General features: G+C 37.6%; 2 protein-coding genes across 2 annotated transcripts in view; one reads left to right on the forward strand and one right to left on the reverse strand.

Moving 5' to 3' along the window:
• Positions 1-12,943, forward strand: part of TBPL1 (TATA-box binding protein like 1) — a 31,884-nt gene extending 18,941 nt beyond the window's left edge. Inside the window, exons 2-7 of the mRNA XM_022557082.3 lie at positions 4,674-4,852; positions 6,341-6,423; positions 6,590-6,653; positions 8,166-8,269; positions 8,363-8,457; positions 10,699-12,943. Of these exons, the coding sequence (XP_022412790.1) occupies positions 4,718-4,852; positions 6,341-6,423; positions 6,590-6,653; positions 8,166-8,269; positions 8,363-8,457; positions 10,699-10,778 (561 nt within the window). The 5' untranslated portion in view covers positions 4,674-4,717 and the 3' untranslated portion in view covers positions 10,779-12,943. The remainder of the gene's footprint in view (positions 1-4,673; positions 4,853-6,340; positions 6,424-6,589; positions 6,654-8,165; positions 8,270-8,362; positions 8,458-10,698) is intronic.
• Positions 11,311-17,607, reverse strand: part of SLC2A12 (solute carrier family 2 member 12) — a 58,909-nt gene continuing 52,612 nt past the window's right edge. The window contains exon 5 of the mRNA XM_022557038.2: positions 11,311-15,185. Within this exon, the coding sequence (XP_022412746.1) occupies positions 15,032-15,185 (154 nt within the window). The 3' untranslated portion in view covers positions 11,311-15,031. The remainder of the gene's footprint in view (positions 15,186-17,607) is intronic.

The following is a 17,607-nucleotide window of genomic DNA, read 5'->3' on the forward strand; positions in this document are numbered from 1 at the left end:
AATCTTTTAAAGTCCCCCAAGGAAACAAGAAACAGGTCCACACAATTTTCAGATAAGGTTTTCTAAAACTGTCTTCCAGAGAATTTTTTTAAAAAAAAAGAAGAAGAAACCTCACTACAAGTAACTCAGTTTCGTTTCTTTTTATGGCTGAATAATATTCCATTGTATATATGTGGCACATCTTCTTTATCCATTCATCTGTCAGTGGACACTTAGGTTGCTTCCCTGTCCTGGCTATTGTAAATAGTGCTGCAGTGAACATTGTGGTACATGACTCTTTTTGAATTATGGTAAGTCAGCAAGAGAAAAATAGTATGTAAACACATATATATGGAATCTAAAAAAAAAAACGGTTCTTATGAACCTAGGGTCAGGACAGGAATAAAGACGCAGATGTAGAGAATGGACTTGAGGACATGGGGAGGGGGAAGGGTAAGCTGGGACAAAGTGAGAGAGTAGCACTGACATATATACACTACCAAATGTAAAATCGATAGCTAGTGGGAAGCAGCCGCATAGCACAGGGAGATCAGCTCAGTGCTTTGTGACCACCTAGAGGGGTGGGATAGGAGGGATGGTGGGAGGGAGACGCAAGAGGGAGGGGATATGGGGATGTATGTATGCATATAGCTGATTCACTTTGTTAAACAGCAGAAACTAACACAACATTGTAAAGCAATTATACTCGAATAAAGATGTTTAAAAAAATAAAAACTGAAAAAAAAAAAGAAGAAACCAACCTAACTTGTATAATAAGTCTAGTGTCACCTTGATACTCAAACCAGATAAAGACAGTCCAAGAAAGGAATATTATAGGCAAATTCTACTTACAAACATAGACATATCAATCCTAACTGAAATATTAGCAAACCAAATCCATCAATGTATTTTTTTTGAAAACATGACTTACTGGGTTCAAGGATGTAATACATATGTCATAACTTTAAGAGGAATATATGAGAATGATAAAACAATTCAGCGAGAGTAGAGATTTTCTCCAGAGGGAAGGAAGGAGCATGTAATTTGGGAGAAGTGCATGAGGAGATATCAATTGTATTGTAAATTTTATTTTTTAAGCTGGGTGGTAGGTACATAGATGTTCGTTTTTGCCATTTATGTATCTTCAGTATTTCATGTTACAGTGTCAGCAGGCTTAACAGCTTTGTAAGTTTAAATGCCACTCTAAAATACTATTCTTTTTTGTGGAGTTGCTTAAACACATTTCCCTTGGAACTGTACAAACAAGTTTAAAAAGTTTTATGTGTAAACCATCATGAAATATAGTAAAGTGTACTACATATGCATTTTCATGGATATTATATTAAGGGAAAGAAAAAGACTCTTAGCTCTTCTTCATTTATATGAAAATGAGTGGCTTTGGAAGTAAAGTTTCAGACTTGCTTTTAGTTTTTAAAAAGTTTTTCCATGCCTAGTATTAAAAGAAATAGTTTGGAATTCTAGGTGGATGAGAAATTTAATATAGGCTGAAGACTGAAATGTTGGATTTTCTAGCATTCATTCACCAAATAGTAAGAGAACATTTACTATGTGCCAGATATGGTGCTGAGCCATGGGTGTGTACGAACATTTAAGATGTAGTCTTTGACTTTCAGAATTTAGTAGGTGAAATAAATGGTCCAGATGTTTAACTGTAGGTACCATAATAGTTACAAGCAATTTGGAATATTTCTTCCCTAGTGGGAATTGTCCCCATGTTTTTTATAGTTGTGTGTGTGTGTGTGTGTGTGTGTTTAAAAAGTTATGTGTGTGTGTTTTTAGGAATAATCTAAGCCTTTTGAACTACTTTAAGAGGTAATCAATTCATTCCTCTTTAATGCTGACAATAAAGTTTCCTCAGGTAGAATTTTTTACCCATTGATAAATGATTTAGCTTCACTCAGAATTGAAAGGGGTATGATGCTCTGTAGAAGTTGAGATTTGTCTCTTTCACTGGATCGCCATTTGAATTATCCTATTTAAAAGTGATATGAAATGCTTTAGCTTTAAGAAGTTAATCTTTGTTAATATTTAGTACTACTCTTGTTTTACAAGATAGATAAACTGCAAATGGGCCTTTTTTTTTGGTACTGCTTGAAAAAGGTGGAATCTTTCATGTAGTATGCCTTGCCTCTTTTTTTTTCTTAAGTACTGACTTCTTCATATTTTATCCTTGATTTAAAACCTATTAAAGCAATGATATATCTTCTGAGACTGTTTGACAGCTTACTCATATAAATATGAATACTTCCTAACGTGATGATCTATGCCCATGACTTCATTTTTAGAATTTAAGTTGCTTATGTATAGAAACAATCATCAATTTTGAATTAATTGCAAATTATTTAAGGCTTCTTTGCATTCTCAAAGATTTGCTTTACCCCTTCTTTCTTGACTTATTTTTTACCTTATATGTTATCCTTGTATTCTCTCCCAGACAGTTCAGCAGTTTAATACTCAGAGTAGATCTGAGTCAATTTGTTTTAGCCTGTTTGTTGTAAAAAGTCTATGTGAAACAGTAAATTTGACATAGTTTCTTCATATGTAATTTCTCTGTTAAGTAGTGCTTTTTTGTGGCCTCTTATCATGGGATGTGTGTCAGTCAGGCTGCATATAACTAAAGTCCACCATGGGGCCTTAAGATAGAAATTGATTTTTCTCTCACATTTGTAAAGTCTAGAATTAGAAAGTACAGGGCTAGTAAGGAGTTTCACAGTATCAGGGACTCGGGCTGCTTCTGTCTTACTATTCTTCCATACTCATCTCATAATCTCATGATCCCAAATGGCTTCTTGAGTTCCAGCTCTCACGTCCAGACTCCATGCAGCAAGAATGAAGAAGAGCAGAAAGGCAAAAGGGTCTTCGCTGGTTAATTTGGTCCCTCTAAGCAGACTTCTCAAAAGACACAAAACCATTTATTTTACATTTCTTTGACCAGTACAGAGTGACCCTAATAGATTTTGGGGTGAGCAGCCAGGAGCCTCTACCTCACAGTTATTTCCTAATTTTAATAGGAAAATAGCAGGTGGCTCGATATCTGGGTAGTGAGGTAATCGTGGGAAGTAATGCTAAGAAATCTCTGCTCTGCCTGTGGCTTTGAACTTATTTTTATCCCTAATCACTGTTATTTTTGTGTTATTATTTTCCAAGTATATGTGCTAAGTACTTTTCATACATTTTATATAATTCCCATAACACTGTCTGGTAGGCACTGTCTATTCCATGTCACAGGTGAGAAAACCAAGACACAGACAGAATGCATAACTGGCCTAAGTCCTGAGAACTTAGTCGGTGGTGCGTCAAACATGGAGTCTGCACTTAAGATCACCACTGATAACTGTTTCTGTCCTCTGCTTATTAATCTGTCCACCTATATATCTATCCCTCAGACTCCACTGCCACCCCTGCCCCGCCTCTTGTGCATAAGAATCGTATGAGGTTGCTCAAACATACACAAAGAACAGAAAAACAAAAAGATAAGCAGATTGAAGGGAATATAAGATTGAGAAAATAGAATGATGTTGAGGTTCAAGTAGTACACAGAGCTCAATGCTATATGATCCTATAGAGATGCTAAAAGTTTCGGTCTGACTTCTCATTGTGTCCTATCAGAAACTAAAAGGCAGGAAAACAAAACTGAATTTTTTTTATTTGGACTCTTGGCTTCTTCATTTTTTAGTCATATAATAACTTGAATCCTTAGTCATATAATAACTTGAATCTGTATAAAGAATCCTAGCTCATTTTCATATTGTGGCTTCAAGGAATTGTAAAGATAATTATAATAGTATTGTTACTATTTTCTGATTTTCTCTTTGTGGGGTAGGTAAGCTGAATTACCATTACTTATTTTTTAAGATGTGGAAACTCAGAGGATATTTTATCTGGACATGGATCATGTGCTTAGTAAAAACAAGGGCTTGTTCTTGTTTGTTTATAGAAATTCGAATTGAAAAGATATATATTTTGGAAGATTGGGATCTTGATAAAAACGCTATTGTGCTAAGTAACTGTTAGAGCTCCCCCATACACACACAGGTTTGTGAGCTCCTTCAGGACAAAAGACCTTGCCTTATTCCTTTTTTCCTCCAGTATCCTCAGTGTATGGAGGTGTTCAGTAAGTGAATAATGAATGAATGACTAGTAAGTGAGAAAAGTCTGTTAATAAATGTTATAATTAATATTGCTGCCTCTTTAAACTTAAGTCAATGGCTCTACCCAAAATAGCGGAAAAGCAGGTCATTCTTTTTATAGCCCTTGCAGGTTGTATGAGGTGGGTTATAGTACCATTAATGGTTGGACATTGGGACCACAAAGTCCAGCCCTTGAACATGGTGTAAACGGAGAATGGCCATAACTGCAGTACGCCTGGAGCATGGTGGTTGTAAAGGCGAGTTGCTGCAGTTACGTCTGGCAAGCTCCTGGCGTGTAAAAGTTACTGATTAATTTTAAGGAATGAAAGTTAGGTCCAGATTTGGAAGGATTTTATATGACATGTTGTCTTTTAAAAAGTGACATTTTTCATGGGGAGAAGAAAGGATATGATTTGATTTGAGTACCATTTGAACAATAAGTAATGAGATCAACTTCTTGCATTTTAGTTTTCAAGATTACTTGTGAGCAGTATATTAACAAAACATTTGAGTTTAATTATTTTATTTTGTTTTATTTCTCAGGATGTGATCTTCGTGGCGGGAAGCTAAGTTTTTAAACTACCCCAATGGATGCAGACAGTGATGTTGCACTGGACATTCTAATTACAAATGTAGTCTGTGTTTTTAGAACAAGATGCCATTTGAACTTAAGAAAGATTGCTTTGGAGGGAGCAAATGTAATTTATAAGCGTGACGTTGGAGTGAGTATCTGAATTTTGTCGTGTGTGCTACATTAGCCCAATTTTATAGCGCTGTGAAGATACTAAGTAAACAATGATGCCACTACCTTATGCATTTATTATAAAAATTAAGAATGTGTATGAAGGCCCTGTTTAAGCTCTAAAAATCAGATGCCAGTATACCTTGATAAATTTTCATTAGTTCTTCATGCTAGAAACTAAGTAAAGATGAATTAAACTCAGTTAAAGATTTCAGTGAATCACAATGAAAGGTTTTCAGGTTCATCAATAATGCCATCTTCACTTTAAAAAAGGAGCAAATATATCTGCTAAAAAGAGAGGAAAAGGCTTATGCTGCGTTGGAACTTTAGCATGCCATATGGTAGAGAAGTCATTTTTTCTAGGAAGGTTAACTGAAAACTGAGTTGATGGACGAGCTGGTAGTGCAAGACAGCTAAACGTAGAATAACCTCAATGTTTCTCAGCCACAGCCACTTGACGTATGAAATTTTATAACGTATTTTAGCTCAGATTTTATTTTGCATCTGTGGTAAATTTTGTCTCCCCAGATTTAATAGCTTTCTAGTTTGATAATATGGCATATGACAGAGAAAAGAAGGAACTAAAAATGTAACAAGAGTTTTAAGAAGAAATGTCTCATTCATATATTTGTTATGTATTCAGTAAACATTTATCTCTTTTATACATAATGGCCATATAATAAATATTGCCATAAATGAAAAGCTGCAGTGAAAATTTAAATTCACTTTTTATCTTGGACCTTAGTCCTTGACCTATTTATACTCACACTGTAGGTAATTTCTTCTAAACCCATAGCTTTAAGTGCCTTTCGTTTCTAAGGAATCTAAAATTACATCTCCAGCTCCAGCATTCCTCCTGCATTCAGGATTTGCACATCGACCTTGAATATGTAATGGACATCTCAGCTATAAGATACAGTATAAAGTAGTGGTGGGCACCAAGAAGCAGAGAAAAGCAGGGTTAGAAATCAGGGAAGGGTGAAGGGATGGAATGATCGGGGAAGGCCTCTCTGTGGAGATGACATCTGGTGAGAGACCTGAGTGAAGGGAGAACATTGAAGGAAGAATATTCCAGATGAAAGTAAGCTAGGCAAAGCTCCTGAGGCGTGGACAAGTTTGGCATGTTTGAGGATGTGTGCAGATTGCAAATTTCAGTTATGTGAACGGAATGGGACGAGAGTTGGAGTGTGTACATCCTTGTGGTACATTGATTTCAAGTATACAGTGAGAGGTTTATACAGGCCTTGAATTTTTAATTGATTAAATGTCCTTTTGGATTAATACGTTCTTTGTGTTCAGCATGGTTCTTGATTTCAGAATGAGTGATTTGGAGGACAGTTATTTCAGTCTTGGGTAAGCTTGGCATAGTATTTAAACATGAAATGGCCACATAGAGTAGAACCGTGTGTGCAGATCAACACTTACTGTGTTATCAGGTTGTTGGAGTTCTGGTTGTCTTTTTTTGCAGAAAGTATTAATGAAGCTTAGAAAGCCTAGAATTACAGCTACGATTTGGTCCTCAGGAAAAATTATTTGCACTGGAGCAACAAGGTAAATGTTACTTGGGTTTTCAATTTTCATTTTTTAATTTTCCCCTCATGGGAAGGACATATTTCTAGACTTAAAAACAAAATCACGTGTACAGTTTGTTGTGTTCCTCAGTATAAAATTTATTTCCTGTGTAACTGATCGTCTCTTTCTTTCTTTCAAACCACAGTGAAGAAGAAGCTAAATTTGGTGCCAGACGTTTAGCCCGGAGTCTCCAGAAACTAGGATTTCAGGTAACGTTTTCAAAAGCTATCCGAGCTGCAGGTACTCAAGGATTTATTTTTGTAAAGTTAGCATTTTTTTTTTAACGGACTAAAGAAATCTCCACAGAAAGTCCTCTTATGATTGACCTTTTTCTACATTGTATAATACCGTCCTTCAACACAAAAATTTAGTGGCAGACCTTGCCCCTGTGGGTATTTGTCAGGAATCCTGGCTTTCTCCCAAATCCTTTCCCCATAGAGAGAGAGAGAGACTTGTTTCCTTACAGATTAACTGCCTTTTCAACTCTTTACATTTTTCACTTCTCACAAAAAAAAAAAAAAAAAAAAAAATTCTGTTTTTGATCATCACAAGAATGCTGTATCAGGATGATGAGCGAGAGCTGCAGGACCCTGTTGACACGTACACACTGGTTAGCAGGCTCTCACACTTGTAAAATGACTGTTACTAGCAGGCCAGCCTTATCAAATGTGATTTTGTAGAGTCATGCATTTGAATAAAATTAATACATATCCTGGACTTGCTAGGTCACTTGGAAGCGATGAGTAAATGAAAGAAAAAGATGAGCTGTGGCTCCTGAACAGGCGGGCCTAGGCAGTTTGGGATTTGGGTGGGAGGCGATGAGAGGTTGAGTTTCTTTCTGATGACTTCAGTCTCCTCTGAGGTGGAAGGTGCTAGGAAGGCACTGAGGTGCTGGAAGGGAGTACAGGTAGAGAGCCATGATTGACAGCGGGGCCACTGTGCACGTTTTGTGACTTTCTCCCACTGCCTTGTGCCGGTACTGAGTTGGAGGATAGCTCATCCAGGTTTGTGGTTTTACTAGGGACAGTTGAAAAGACGACAGGGTAAAACCATTAACATCTTGGTAGGAGTGGCTGAAGTTATTAATATTGAGAGGACATTATTTTCAGCCTTGGAGCCTCTTTTCTTAGCATAATATTAGAAATGTTGAGAGAAATCCCAGTGAGTTAAAAAACACGATTCTATCACACTATTCCTCATTTTGTCCCCCAAAAGAAACAAACATCTAACTAAACTCGCAGCAATGCCATTTTACCTGACTGCATATAAGAAAAAGTCAGGCGTTTGGAGCTCAGCGTCCGGTACTTTCTGAGTTTTAAGTGATGGCTTTGCATTCTGACACTTCAAGGAGGACTCTGCTTTAATTTTTTCCTCACTGTTCTCCCTCTTATCCCAGTAGATTAAATATTAAATGGGTTTAAAGTATTGAAAAAGTAAACTGAAATAAGATTCAGAAGACCCCAGATGTAGCGCTTTGATCATGCAGTTATCTCAGGCATTGTTTATTTTTTTAATGAAGTTTTTGAGCCTTTTCCCCCCTTTAATTATAGCATTAAGGAGTCCCCGATAACGTAAAACACTAAATCCATGCTTTAAATGTTTTTGTTTATCTTGTTTGTTCTTGTATTTAAGGATTACAATTCAATGATTAAGATTGCCATGATGAGCAGATTTTTTTGTTTGTTTCAAAATAATTCATTCATTTTACTTCTCTCCTAAAGGTAATATTTACAGATTTTAAGGTTGTTAACGTTTTGGCAGTATGTAACATGCCATTTGAAATACGTTTGCCAGAATTCACAAAGAACAATAGACCTCATGCCAGGTAGGTCTTTGAAGAATCAAGATAACTTAGCAAATTTGAAGTTACTTGTCCAGCTATAAGTATTTATATTAATTTTGGCTTTTTTTTGCGTAGTTACGAACCTGAACTTCATCCTGCTGTGTGTTATCGGATAAAATCTCTAAGAGCTACATTACAGATTTTTTCAACAGGAAGTATCACAGTAACAGGTATTTTATGATATTGAAACCAAGCTTGTCAATTATGGATTGAATGAGATAAGAGGTGTCCGTACCAAAATAGAGATAAAGTCTGCTTTGTCCCTTTTAGCCACTTCTGCCCTTCTAGGGGAACCAGTCTCCTCACTTTTAACACAGTAGATTAGTTTAACCTGCTTTTATATGTATACTATTTTGTGTCAGTCTTCTTTATCTTCATCGTAACCCTAGTGAGATTCATCTGTATTGCTGCATGTAGCTGTAGATCAGCCATTCTTACTGCTATTTAGTACCCAGTACGTGAATATATTGCTCCATGGGCATTTGGATAGTTTTCAGTTGGGAATTTAAAATACTGTAGTATGTATTTTTATATATGATTTTTAAGTTTATGACATCTTGCATTTAAAATACTCAAGAGAGGGCTTCCCTGGTGGCGCAGTGGTTGAGAGTCCGCCTGCCGATGCAGGGGACACGGGTTCATGCCCCGGTCCGGGAAGATCCCACATGCGGCAGAGCGGCTGGGCCCATGAGCCATGGCCGCTGAGCCTGCGCGTCCGGAGCCTGCGCGTCCGGAGCCTGTGCTCCGCAATGGGAAAGGCCACGACAGTGAGAGGCCCGCATACCGGGAAAAAAAAAAAAAAATACTCAAGAGAAACCCATTCTATGAACTTCATAGAGGTTTTACATGAGCAAAATATTCATACATAATCGGTACCTATTTGGTATGTTTTATGTGTATTTTGTTATATCTTTTGAATTGTTTTAATTACTTGGAAGGGGTAGTTTCAGAATACTAGGTAGGCATAGATGTCCAAGGGTAGTATTAGCATGCAGGATGATTTTTTTAATGGTACTATGGTTATAAATTGTTCAGAGACATTACTTGAGAGTCAGACCCAACCTTTGGCAAAACTGAGTTAAGGAAAATTTCTGTAGTGTCCTTGAATTTTCTTTTTATTCCTTCAATCCTTAGAGGAAAATAAAAATTATTGACACCTGTAAGCCTTCAACAAAAAAGCTTTAGTTCTGATTCAGCCATGGATTTTCACATCTTCCTTGGAGACTTAAAGGCTCTTGCCAGAGTCATGCCTGAATCTTAAAAATGGGGGAGCAAGTCCATTTCTTTCCTTCTTTGGACTCTCTGTTTCTACACTTTGGAGCCCAGACCTTACAGAGGCCTCCAAATCTATTGACAAGTCCCTACTAAGTATGGAAGAAAATAATGCATATGTAAAATATATATTAAGTTAATAGATTTAAACAACACAGTAGCAAACTGAAGACCATTGACCTGGTTAATTAGTATGCATTACATATTAACCTCTGGAATACCCTATGAACTGTTAATTCAGTGGACATATACTGAGTGGTTCCCATGGGCAAAGCTCTACTCTGTGGAGGGACTGAGGTGAGTCAGGAAGGATCGGCCTAGGGTAAGACGTGGTCAGTACCTTCAAAGGGTCCACAGTGGATGCATATGTACGTTTTTTAGGATCTTTCAAAAGGTAAGTTTACGTTAGTAGAAAAAACGTATTTATTCAGAATAAGTTTTATAAAAATATTTTTTCATTATCCTTTTTATGTATTTTTTTAGCTATTTAGATGAAAGGCTACACATTTTTAAAGTCCTAGCATTATATAGATTAATACGTAACATAACCTCATCCCTGGTGCTTTTTTTTTTAACGGGCAGAGTAAGCTGTAAGGGTGAATGGCCAGATTAGTAGTAAACATGTGAGTACCAAATAGCAGTAAATTTGTGGGGATGTTTAGACCGTGCAGTTTATAACGGCCCTCTGGTTTCCCAACGCTCTGGTAGCAGCTTTGTTTAGCTCTGCCGGGTCCCTCGATACTCCTGTGAGCTTCAGTCGTAGCCTAACCAAAAGCCAGGCTACAGTGACCAAAAGCACAATAGCTGTGTAGTCCCGCTTGTTACTCCTTCCTTTAATAAGCGTATTATAGTACTTTGTGATTGTCTGTGTGTTTTTTTTATATACTCCCTTTTCACAGTGGTGCCCTAAAACAAGATGAATATCATCATTTTGTGTTTGATTCCCTTTAATTGTCCATAAAAAAAGTCTTATTCTCTTGGTTCTTGCTGTGACTGTGTGTATAATTATGTAAGTGTAGATTTTTTTTTAAACAACCTGATAAATTCTAAAGTACTTGGTTATTTGTAATTCTGGGAAATCAGCTTTTCCTAGTGCTCTTTTGCCTCTTCTCACCCCTTCCTCCACTGTGTTGTTACAGGGCCCAATGTAAAGGCCGTCGCTACTGCTGTGGAACAGGTATACCCATTTGTGTTTGAAAGCAGGAAAGAAATTTTGTAAGTCATCACGTAATTGGTTAGAATCCCAAACTGAGCACCTTTTAAAACCTGCTGCACATTGGACTCAGAACAAAAGGAAAACTGGACCAACAGTAATTGAGGAAATAGACTCTTTTATTCATTCACGGCTACAGTGTAAGCTCCAGTCCCTTTGGATTTTATTTCAAACCTTGCTGTAATATAAAAAGGAAGTTTACAAGACATGACATTGCTGCTTTTACAAAAGGACATTCTATTTATTTTCGCAGTAATTTCATGTCCCCACGAGCAGAGCTGTCACAGTGTGCACTACCTTAAAGTGTTTTGTTGTTGTCATTATTTTTTTCCAGTTTGAGCTGATGTGTTTTATTTGTGAATAGTCTTTTACATTTTTGTATGCTGAATATGGGCACCAAAGAACCTGTAAAAGTTATCTTTTTCAATTGAATGTGCACAAATAAAAGTTTGGAAAAGATCACTCTTCATATCCATTCTATTCCCCATTTTCTATTTTAACAAAAATTGTATTCATAATTCTTTTTTTTTAATCTATGCAAGCTTAGACTTTTGCTAAAGTGTGTTGGCTTCTTTTTGAAGTGTATTTTGTAAATATATATATGCCACATGTGTATAGTATCTTTTAATGCTCTGTTACCAAATATCAAATAGGGATTTTTTTCTTGCAGATTAGAAATAAAAACATGTATATAAATTCTAGGGAACTGGAGTAGAACTTTATAAATTCAGCGTAATGTTTTATGTTGCTAATTTAACATGATAGAAAATGTTAACTATCTTTTAAAAGTCATAAAGTTGTAGTTTTAAAAAGAGAAACTCTTACCTACAAGATGAATATAAGAAAGAAGCTGTGATGGGTTGTACCTCATATGTACCTTTGTTATTCTGGAAAGACTCAACTCTGGTTAGAGGAGAGTAAAACTCTTAGGTTGGTACTCAAGGCTTTACTAAGAGTCTTGTCAGAAGTTGAAACATTGTGCTGTTTTAGCAAAAAGTGCCCAAAAGCTGATTCTGTGCCACAGTGTAATTAATTATACTACAGTTCAGTTTGAACTTGAAAGCCATTTTGCAAGATAAGTCTTTCCCCTTGCTGTGTCTTATTTAGTGAAGCTAAAGAGCGACTACTCAGTATATGGGATTGCTCCTCTTAAAGTTATAATAAATATGCATTTGTGAAACAGTGGCTCTCTGGCTCACCCATGGGCCCAGGAATGGTAATATGGGATCAGGCTGCAGTGGTGCTTGGCCATTTGTGTTTAGGAGTTTAGTATTACTAACATTGTAATTACTAACAATTACTAACAATGATTTTACCTAGAAATAAAGCTGAGTGGAGCGTCATATTAGCTTCTCAGTTAAAATTAATAGAGGTAATAGTACAACACAGTTTTCCACTAAAACCTTGAATTTCCAAAATGTTTTGAAACCTTTGTGAAAAATTGGAACATCTTAACCTCCATTTTCCCTACCATATTCTAAAATCTTGAAAGCTGCACTGAACAATATGTATTATTTTTTATGTTTATTTTTATCTTCTTTCTTCTCAATGCCTTCCCCTACCCTGCCTCTCACTCCCTCATAAGTTGGGGCCAATGGCTAACTTTTATATTTTCTTTCTTGGGAAAGACTTAATTGTGATTTTAAGACTTCTCATTTTTTACATTTGTGTTTACTTGCTTCATTTTGAGATCCAGTGGGATAGGCAACCTCAAAAAATATCCAGAATAAAATTCAATGAAAGTTATAGGTCCTGAGCAGACTGTTTCAAAAATTTTAGGTTTTCCACTTAGATTTAATTAACAGTAATTAAGTGACCTCCTGTTTGGCAGTGTTCACAAAAAAGAAATAGCGAAAAGGGGGGGAAACCTGATTATATAGCCAAGGTGCAGATCCAGATGTTTGTTGTAATATTTTTCAGTATTCGAGTGACTTGAAAACTATGTAGATCAGTAGCTCATCAAAATGCTTTCTCAGAAAAGAGGGAGAAAGACAATCTGACCGGGTCTGGTTTCAGGGCTGCTTGCTTGAGTATCGCCTGGCAAAGTGTCATGGGTGACCCACTATGCTTAACAAAGCTGGTAAGAAATGAGTGTGTCTGATGTCTTCTGGCTTTTCACAAGTGCTGTACATTTTTTTAATAAATAAAAACTGTGAATATATACATATAAATTATAAGTATTCCCCCTTTTTTATTTTTGAAAGTCAAAAAGCTCTAATTGGGTGCATATTGGGTAAAATTTAGTTTGAAAACAGAACTGTTTCATTATAGATTATGGATAATAAAAGAAAAATATAAGACAGTGTTTAAGATACTGAAGTTGAAATCACTTAGTGATAAACCTACTAGGTTTATAACAGTTTCCTGCCCATTTACAATGTATGGCTAAGCCAAGAGATAGCTAAAGTATATACAGTGTTTGAACTGCACAGTGAAATATGTAACAATTTTGTTAAATATCTTACAGTCTGTGATGCTTGGCAAAGAAAAAGAAATTCATATTGATTACCTGTCTTGACCTTTTTTAATCTCAGCGTATAATTGCACTGAAGGTTCATAATAAATTTCTTAAATTGATCCTCTACAGAACACACTTTCCCTTCTTCCAAAACAAGTGAACGATGCATGTTCTAACTTGCATATGAAATGTACCATGCAGAATGAAGACTGCAAATCTCCCTTCCTCATAACTTCCCCTGCCAATTTTAATTTAGATAGTATGTTTCAGCACCAGGACTTTTAGTCATTCTCCTGAGTTCCTGATAATACAGTTTTACTATTGCTTACATAGGTTGTAGTCAGATCACTTCATTATAAGGGAATGCAGTAGATCATATTTCCTTATATCAAACTGGGACAGTTTGTTATGGGCCAATAGAAAATTTTCAAGCTGAATAAAAAGGGCTTTTGACTCTTAGGATTCTCCTTTCTTCAGGTTAATCATATTTTTGTATTCTTTTTCAAGTTAGGTTGTTCAGTACTTTTTGTGTGTGTGTCTCCCATAGTTTATAATATTAGTCATTTAATGGGTTACTGCATAAGCGGTTTGAGATTCTTTATTGTAGATTTTCTATCATCGTATCCAAATTCTATTGGTAAAATGCCTCCCCACGTCTTAAAATTCAACTGGTGAAATACAGAAGAGAGCAATCCATTGTTGCGTGGGTGAAAACCCAAGTTTCTGGTACAGTCAGTGATCTCTGTTTCATCATAGAGAAGACCATATTGAGGGAATTGTCCCGATGTTTGGATGTCATTTATTATGTTTGCAGGCATCTGAAAGTCAGCATCAGTTATAGCCTGTAGGCCATAACCTGAGGTAGTGATAATCCTGAGGAGTGCGAAGAATCACAGGAAACTATGGATCGCTGTTAAGGTATCATGAAAGCCTTACAAAGAGAGAACTGTATAAGCTTGACTTAGTAACTCAAACTTAACTACTTACAGATTTGGATAAATAACCTAATGGCTTGACTTCTTTTCTCGTGTTTTACTAACAGCTACTTCTAAATAAATATGGTCCCAGGATTTTGAAATTGTCCTTTCTATCCGTATTTTTAAAAAATGGATGGAAAATGCTTATTTTTCTCAACTATTGCAGAGTTGTTTCTCTTACTATTTTATAATACTAATACCAAATTCATAAAAGGATATTTTGAATTACATTGTAGTTCATAATTCATAAAATAGGATGTATAATCTTTATCCTTGTTGAACTGTAATTAGAAATTTATCACTAAAATCCTAACCAGGACCCTATCCTAACCTAGAACATGTTTGCAGTTGTCCACATTGTGTCCTGGTTCTTTTTTACACAAGACCCAGTGCAGGTAGTGTCTTGGTAGGTAGGCAAAAAACCATAAGCTTATGTTCAGACAGCTTCTGTGTCTTAATGATAAAGCCGCAACTGGCCTCTATGCATACAAACCTTAAGGTAAAAGTTATTCTCATCACTGGTTCATAGTCTTTCAAAGGCTGCTCTGTGAAGAAGGTGGAAGATAACCAACCTGTATTATTTTTTAACCTGGTATTCTGCTCAGAGTAAGAAAGGGATCACTTGGGACCTTGTTCCTCACCTACCTTTCATGGTTCCTTTTGGGCAGGTAGAGATTAAAGATTGTCTCTATAATTTCAGGGTGTCCCTTTTAAACTAGCTCTGTGACACTGAAGAGAAAACATGGGAGTGGCCAATATGTATCGGTAGGAAGACACCCTAAATGTTCTCATACTGTATCAACATTTGTAAGGTTTTGAGGCCATTAGGTCTCTGGAGAAAGCTGCCTTGGCTGTCCCCTACCCCGTAGCTTTTTAGACTCCAAGAACTGATCTTGGGGTTTTCTTTTTTGAAGCTGTTTTGGCACTAATTCCTCTTGGTGATGACTCATAAAACAAATATTGTTTTTCACATAGTTCCTGAAAGAGAAAGAGGCACTAATGAAAATGTCATTCTTAATTTACAGTATTTAAAAATGTGCAGGCTATAATTTTTTAAATCACCTTGGGGCTTTAATGTTTTAGCTCTGCAAAAGTAGACCAAGGTTTGTTGCAACGTTTCCACGTGTCATGAAATTCAGTGCACCACAGACCTTTGATCAATCTCATGCAAAGGGTAAGGTGGGGTGCCTTCTTCTCAGAACATAATCATGGCATTCCTGTCTGCAGGGAAGGATTCCAAGGATAGTCTTACATAGAACTACTGGAGATTACATCCCAGGTCCTCTTTAATTTCTTCCCTTTTCTCAAACTCTGCTTACCAATATGCCTATCTATATTTATATCTACATATTCTGCTTTCTGCATTATCCCCTCGCCCCTGCATTAACAAATTCATTTCTGCAACATTATTCCCATCAGCATAAAAACATGCTCTAGTATTTTATGTTTATTTAAATAAACACCTTTGAGGGCTTCCCTGGTGGCGCAGTGGTTGAGAGTCCGCCTGCCAATGCAGGGGACGCAGGTTCGTGACCCGGTCCGGGAAGATCCCGCATGCCGCGGAGCGGCTGGGCCCGTGAGCCATGGCCGCTGAGCCTGCGCGTCCAGAGCCTGTGCTCCGCAACGGGAGAGGCCACAACAGTGAGAGGCCCGCGAACCGCAAAAGAAAATAATAATAAAATAAATAAACACCTTTGAACCTGTCTCTCCCCTTTCAAATATCCTGTCCTATAATTTAACCAGTTCATCGAGTGGCTACAACATGCCAGGTGCTATGGATGGAGGAGATAAAGAGTCTGGCTTTCAAGGAGCTTACACCTTAACAGGAGCCAAGCACGTAAGCATATAATTTCAAGTAGTAAGAGTGCTAAGGAGAAAAGTAAACCAAGAAAGGGAAAAAGAATGACTTAGTTGGGGTGTGGGGGACTGTATCATACTGCTGGCATCTCTAAAGATCAGGTGACATCTGATCAGAAACTGGAGTGAAGTTAGGGAGGGAACCATGTGAAGGACTGCAGCTAAGTGCTGTGTTGCGGAAAGTCCAACATGGCTAAAGCATGGCGAGTACCTGAATGACAGACGTGAGGTTGGAGGGGAGGGTAGCAGCCATAGTTAAGAAGCTTGAATTTTACTCAAAATGTAGTAGGAGCCATGGGATTTTGAGCTGAGGAATGACGTTTTTAAGATCCATCTAGGGACTTCACTGGTGGCACCTGGATAAGACTCCGTGCTCCCAATGCAGGGGGCCTGGGTTCGATCCCTATCAGGGAACTAGATCCCACATGCATGCTGCAACTAAGAGTTCTCATGCCACAGCTAAGGAGCCTGCCTGCCATAACCAAGACCCGGCACAACCAAATAAATATTTTTTTAAAAAATTTAATCCTTGAGCCTCAGTAAAGTCCTCAGATGATTGCAGCCTTGACCAACAGCTAGATTGCAACTTCCAGAACCAGAGCCGTCCTGCTAAACCACTCCTAAACTCCAGACCCGCAGACACTGTGAGAAATAATAAATGTTTATTACAAAAAATAAATAAAAGATCCATCTAACTGCTGCATGGAGGATAGCGTGCAGAGCGCAGGAGTTGAAAGAGGAAGACTAGTTTGGAGGTTAGTAAGTCCAAATAAAAGATGGTGGCCTGGATTTAGAACAGTACTGGTGGAAAGTGTATATTCATATGTTTTGTTAACAGCTAACAAGACTTAACTGATATTAGCTGTGGGGTGAAAGGAGTAGCGTGGATGAATCCTAAGCCTCTGGCCTCAGAAGTTCCCCCCAAGCAGAAGACCTGTGGAGGAAATGTGACTGGGTCATCAAGGGGACTGGAAATCAAGAGTTCTGTCAGATTAGAGATGCCTGTTGGATGTTCCAACCAAAGATGTCAAGTGGACAGTTGGATTTCAGAATTCGAAAATCAGGTAAAAGGTCCGAGACTAGAGATAATCGTTTGGGAGTCATCAACTTATGGATGGCTGATAAAGCCACGGGAATACATCCAAGAAGTGAGTGTAGATGGAGATCTAAGGATTGAGCCCTGGGCCTTACGGTATTTGAAGGGAGGGAGGGAGGAAGGGGAAGCAGCAGAGACCAAGGAATGACTAATGAGGTAGGAGGAAAACCAGGAAACTGTAATATTCCAGAAGACAAGTGGGGAAAAAAAAATGTTTAAAGATAGGGAGCATGAGGGCCTGGGCACGTGCTGCTGGAAAGTCACATGACACGGGAACTGACCCTGAGGTTTGGTAACTCGGCAGAAGTCGTGAGTAGCCTGGGGAGTCAGAAAGCAGGAAAGAAAGCCCGAGAGCAGTAAGTTCAAGAAAGAATGAGAGGTGAGGACCTGGAGACAACAGAGCGCTCTGGAACTGAAAAGCGGGCAGGGAGTGAGTGGGTACCGGGT

This window comes from Delphinapterus leucas, chromosome 12 (assembly GCF_059928025.1).
Source record: "Delphinapterus leucas isolate spDelLeu-1000000601 "Yukka" chromosome 12, BTC_Dleu_Yukka2, whole genome shotgun sequence".
In the NCBI taxonomy this organism is placed as follows: domain Eukaryota; kingdom Metazoa; phylum Chordata; class Mammalia; order Artiodactyla; family Monodontidae; genus Delphinapterus; species Delphinapterus leucas.